The 5,497-nt window shown below is 56.5% G+C and overlaps 1 protein-coding gene across 1 annotated transcript in view; it reads right to left on the reverse strand.

Moving 5' to 3' along the window:
- Positions 1-258: 258 nt before the first annotated feature.
- The window catches only part of LOC102433768 (integrin alpha-2-like), a gene marked incomplete at its 5' end in the record, with an annotated part of 20,650 nt that continues 15,411 nt past the window's right edge, over positions 259-5,497 (reverse strand). The window contains 4 exons of the mRNA XM_006108572.3: positions 259-627; positions 942-1,046; positions 2,123-2,233; positions 3,264-3,363. Of these exons, the coding sequence (XP_006108634.3) occupies positions 559-627; positions 942-1,046; positions 2,123-2,233; positions 3,264-3,363 (385 nt within the window). The remainder of the gene's footprint in view (positions 628-941; positions 1,047-2,122; positions 2,234-3,263; positions 3,364-5,497) is intronic.

The raw sequence follows: 5,497 nt of genomic DNA on the forward strand, positions 1-5,497 counted from the left end.
CGGGGAAGCTGTGCGATGTGGGGGCCAGGGGTGCACGGGAGAGTCTGTACTTTCCATTCAGCTTTGCGGGGAACCTAAAGCTGCTCTAAAACATGGTCTATTTTAAAAAGCCTGTGACAGTCACATGGCCTATGACAGTGATGGCGAACCTATGACACGCGTGTCAGAGGTGACATGCGAACTCATTTTTTGGTTGATTTTTCTTTGTTAAATGGCATTCAAATATATAAAATAAATATCAAAAATATAAGTCTTTGTTTTACTATGGTTGCAAATATAAAAAAATTTCTCTATGTGACACGGCACCAGAGTTAAGTTAGGGTTTTTCAAAATGCTGACACGCCGAGCTCAAAAGGTTCGCCATCACTAGCCTAGGACATGCACGTAGCAGCGCACACACGTGTCCACGTGTGCACTAACGCTGAGGGCGTGGCGGCGGCTGCTCGTCACACGAGTGCCCAGCTGCTCTGCTTCTGAGAACTGCCGTTTCTTGTGGTTTTCTGAGTCGTCATGTTCGGTTTATGTTGTTCCCACGTAGCAACCGTCACTTTGACACAATCAAACCGTTTTCACGGAAGGGAGGACACGCTGAGGGGCTAGCGTGTCGGCAAACCCTGAGACGAGCTTCTACTGGGAACGTTCAGCTATCAGACGTCAACCACGTGTTGCTGTGATTACACTCGAACCACGGAAACAGGGAGCCACTGCTCCCTCCTCCCTCCCTGTCCACCCCCATCACCCCATAAACAACTTCATCTTGACTTGGGTGTGCGTTTCTACCCCTTGATTCATCCTGGCTGAGAAAGGCACACGGGAAACCTATGACATTCGAGGGCAGGGGTCAGGGGTCGGGGTGGGGTTGTGGTGGGGGGAGTGCTTCATTTCCAGGCGACTCCGACAAGGACTCCCCGAGGGAACTGCCCGCACAAGTCCATCCTCACCAGGTCTTTGAGGTGCCGGAAATTCTCGCTCTTGAAAGACACAGAAGCCGGAGTCTGTCCTATTTTCAGCGGGTCCACGTCGGCACTGCAGCTGATGTCGCCGGCCTGCAGGGGGGCAGCACGTCAGTCTAGGAGGCCACGCGGTTTGTGGGGTCCCTCAGCCTGTGAGGCTCCTACTGTCACAGGTCAGGGCTGGGGGGGCGGGCAGGCTGGCCTCACTGCCCACCTGGGCCCACTTCTCAGCCTCACGAACGTCACCCCGAGCTCACATGGTCCTGCCTGACTCGGTGGGGCTGCTGGCTCCCACCTGCGAGGAGATAAATTCGCAACAACAACAGACGGAGTTGCCCGGCCGGCGTGGCTCAGTGGTTGAGCACCGACCCATGAACCAGGTGGTCAGGGTTCGATTCCCAGTCAGGGCACATGTCCAGGTTGTGGGCTCGATCCCCAGTAGGGGGCATGCAGGAGGCAGCCGATCCATGATTCTTTCTCATCATGGATGTTTCTATCTCTCTCTCTCCCTCTCCCTTCCTCTCTGAAATCAATAAAAATATATTAAAAAAACACACAAAGAATAGCCTGAGTGTAACGCAGGGCTCTCTGCTGTGGAGCCCTTTAGGGTTTTGATTTCCTGTCGTCCCCTGCGCACCCCGAGTGACATCAGCGCAGCTAAGCGCTGGCCATGTCGGTCCGAGTTGCGCTCTCAGCCCGGCTGTGAGGACCACTGGGCCTTGAAGACGAGCAGGTGCTGCGGCCAGAGCCACAGAGACGCCACTCAAGTGCCCGGGGTCTGGGCATCGCCTTCCTCAGACCGCGACACAGGGACGGACCAGAGCAGCCGGGCGGAGCAGGACTCGGCCGGGCTGACAGGGTGCAGGGCAGCCGCTAACAATGACCTGCCTCCTGTGGGGGCTTGACCGCCCACCCCCGGCCAGCCGACCTCTGTGGCCAGGGCGCTGCGGGGGGACCCCCCCTCCCCGCCCAGGAAGGGCCTCAGGAAGAGCCTCTGCCGTCCACACTGACATTCGCTTTCTCACCACAGCACCCGCTGCTGATACGAGATGGACGTCAGGAGGAGAGGGCACCTTCTCAGTCTCCGTCCACACCTGTCAGGGGGGCCACCCACCCGGCGAGGCCCACCCCGAGGGCGCACGTCGCTCTGGCGCTCGGGCCGCCCTCACCTGGCTCGTGTGCACGCCCATCAGGTACAGGAGCGGGTTCTTGTCGGTGGTGAGCTGGGGGAGGCGGATGCGGACGGAGGCCATGCTCACGGGGATGCTGCCGGTGGTCACCTATGGGGATGGAAGGACACGGTTTCACACCTGTCCTCACAGGCGGGGCGCCGGTCATGTGGCCGGTCGCACGCCCTCCCGGAGGTAAACGTGGTAAGACCCACAGGAGTAACACCCTCGTGCTGCTCTGGGATTAAATGGTCAGCGCGGCTAAGGCACGGGACCCACAGGCCGACGCTGTCGACGCTCCCCACGCGTGCTGTTCTGCTGTGACTGCTAACGGACTCAACGTCTCGTGACGGAGGCCGTGGCCGGATGCCACTCGTACGCCTGCCTCCCAGCACCTGCATCCCAAACAAGGCTCTTCGAAAGACTTTTTTTAGGAATCACCGAACTGCAGGGCTGCAGCCATGCAACGGGCTGGTCAGAGATGAACCAAAGAAAACTGCACAGACTCAGGGTGGAGGGCGAATGCCCTTACTTTCCACGGTTTCTCCATGGTTAAAATAGCTGCTTTAGCAAGTTAATTTCTCTTTATACAACTGACAACAACCTTTAGATTAATAACTGCTCATACCAGCCGACCACAGAACTGGACTTACACATATTTCTAGATACTGCCCAGCATGACTACAAAACATAGTTGTACACAGACGGTGAGCTCCTCGGATAGAAGGCACGCGAATGCCGTCCCAGAGACTCTGCCCGCACCAAGCCGTTATATCAACATTCTGTTGATTAATGTTGAAAAGTTTCTTTTGAAATACACCCCTTAGCCCGCACCCAGGACACACAACCATGCACAGTGCCCCGTGTTTACCCCCCCACCCCCACCCCCGGGGTCATCTCAGTGACTCTCAGGGTGGCAGCTGGACCAGCAGCATTCTGTGACCTGGGAGGGAACTTGCTAGAAATAGTTTCAGACCCACCCTAGACGGGAAGCTCTGAGGACGGAGCCCCGTGACCACATTCTAACAAGTCCCCCGGGCGACCTGATGTCCACTCAAGTGTGAGAGCCACTAGCACATCTCAACTTCTCCTTCTGCTCCTCCTCCCTCCCGATGCCCGCCTGCGGGGCAGGCTCACCAACCTTAACGGAGAAGGCGAATTTGGGGCCGATGTCATCGAAGGTGCGCACCGTGGAAGGAACATGCCCATCCGAGACTTCGTAAAAGTTGATGTTGGTCGACCTGTCGGGGGATGTTGGTAAAGCAGACAGGTGAGTGCTGCTGTTCTTCTCGAAGCTTCGTGCTACTCTTACTTACGTATCTTCTGGCTCAGGTGACAGGCAAAAGCGTTTACGTTTAGGGACAAAAAGCTAAATGAAAACAAACGCTCCTGATGGGCCACGGGCCAGTGGTCAAGCCTGAGGCCGAAGCAAATCCCTTTCAAAGCACATCCCTCAGACCTTCCTGCGGGAATCTCTGTGCTGCGCTATCACCGGTGGTACCGTTTCCGACGTGAGCACCAACGCATCGCTTCAGGGCTGGCAGTGGCGCCCTGTGGAGATCGGGCTACGCGGACGGTGTGTCACTCAGTGGACACTGTCCTCGGTGAGGGATGAGTGACTGAGGGGCCGGAGGGTCTCCCGGGGTGTGGCTGAGCACAGCGATGAGCTCGGCCGGAGCTCCGTCCGGCACATTCGGTCCCCGGCGCCCGCGAGCCAGGACCTGCGTCTGTCCCCTCTCCCCCGCCCCTCCGTCTCCGGTTCTGAGGCCACTCTGTGCTCTCGGTCCAAACTGGGTCGGTCAGCCTGTGTCCATCATGAGAGCAGAGAACACCTTCGGAGGCTGACCCAGAGGTTCTGCCAGATGTGACCACCTGCTGGGGACGGCTCCTGGGGTTCGCAGTGCAGCCCTGACCACGTCCAGGGAACCCCGACAGCCCGGCCAGACTGGAGTGGAGTGCTACCCCCCGTCCTCCTCCCTTCCGGGGCTGGGGCTGGACTCCGACCAGGGTGGCTTCGCTGGGGTGGGGGCAGGGAGAGGGTAGGAGACTGGGAAGCAACATCTATTCCCACCAGATCATCTACCCTAATTATAGGACGCTGATTATATGTCCTAAAAAATTATAGCAACATTTGCTACAGTTGTTTTTGTATTTCTGTACTGAAAATACTGCCTTTCTCCTCTTTTTTCATGCCTCCTTTAGAAAAACATTTTTCCCCCCAAATTCTCAAAAGGAAAGTCCGTCAGAGGGAGACTTAAATAGACATGGCGAGCGTCCAGGTTCTGTCTGTGAGGGAGCCGGACCTGTGGCCGCGGGGGAACGGGCAGCTGAGGAGGCGGAACAGGAGCCTGGCCCTGAGCGCGGGAACCCCCGCCTCCAGGCCTCCGGGGGCCAGGGCAGCGGCATCTAAGGTGGTTAACGCGTCCTGCGTGTGCGTTTAGAGACCCAGCCCCTGGCCATCTGTGACCTCGGCGTTCCTTACGTCACCTACGTGTGGGTCAGTGTATGTACATTAGCAGTTAGCGATGCCGGGGAACCTGTTAGAAATAATTCTGCTATCACCCGTTCCCACCCATCACATTCGCACAATACAGCTGCGCATTTATACAGCATCCAAGCGGTGGCTAAGGCTCACACTCCATCACTGTAAAGGACTTTTTTCCACCAAAAAGGTGTTTGTTTAAACATGTTTTTCCCCCAGCGCTGCTTGTGATGATTAAACAAACCAGCAAAAAAAGCAAAACGTCCAAATATGTCATTGCTGTTAAATTGGTGAGGAACAGGACAGGTTAGAGTGGATGTGCTGACAGGAATTTTCTAGGCTCACATAGCAAGCAAGGCTCAGCCAAGGGTTAGCATTGTGTTTGTAAATAGTGTGTGCGTGTGTGTGTGTCTCTGCGTGTGTGTGTGTGTGTCTGCGTGCGTCCATGTGCGTGTGTGTGCGTGTCTGCGTGTGCGTCCATGTGCGTGTGTGTCTGCGTGTGCGTCCATGTGCGTGTGCGTGTCTGCGTGTGCATCCATGTGCGTGCGTGCGTGTCTGCGTGTGCGTCCATGTGTGTGTGTGTGTGTGTCCATGTGCGTGCGCGTCTGCGTCCATGTGCGTGCATGTGTGTGCATGTGCGTGTGCATGTGTGTGATGCTCACGTCCTGTAGGAAAGCACACCCCGTGTCCGGAAGGGATTCTAAAACAGTCCTTCCGTCGTCGTCTATGGGCCGAGCAGAGGAGGTGGGGGGCGATCTCATTTTCCGTGTGTATCTCTCTCGACCGTTTGCACGCCTGTCCAGGTGCATTCATGACCTTCTTTGAAGAACAAAGCCATCCAGGGATCAGCGGGTGGTAGACGAGACCACTCTAGCTTTACTCTTCATCATTCT

Source organism: Myotis lucifugus, unplaced genomic scaffold, assembly GCF_000147115.1.
Source record: "Myotis lucifugus unplaced genomic scaffold, Myoluc2.0 scaffold_2690, whole genome shotgun sequence".
In the NCBI taxonomy this organism is placed as follows: Eukaryota; Metazoa; Chordata; class Mammalia; order Chiroptera; family Vespertilionidae; genus Myotis; species Myotis lucifugus.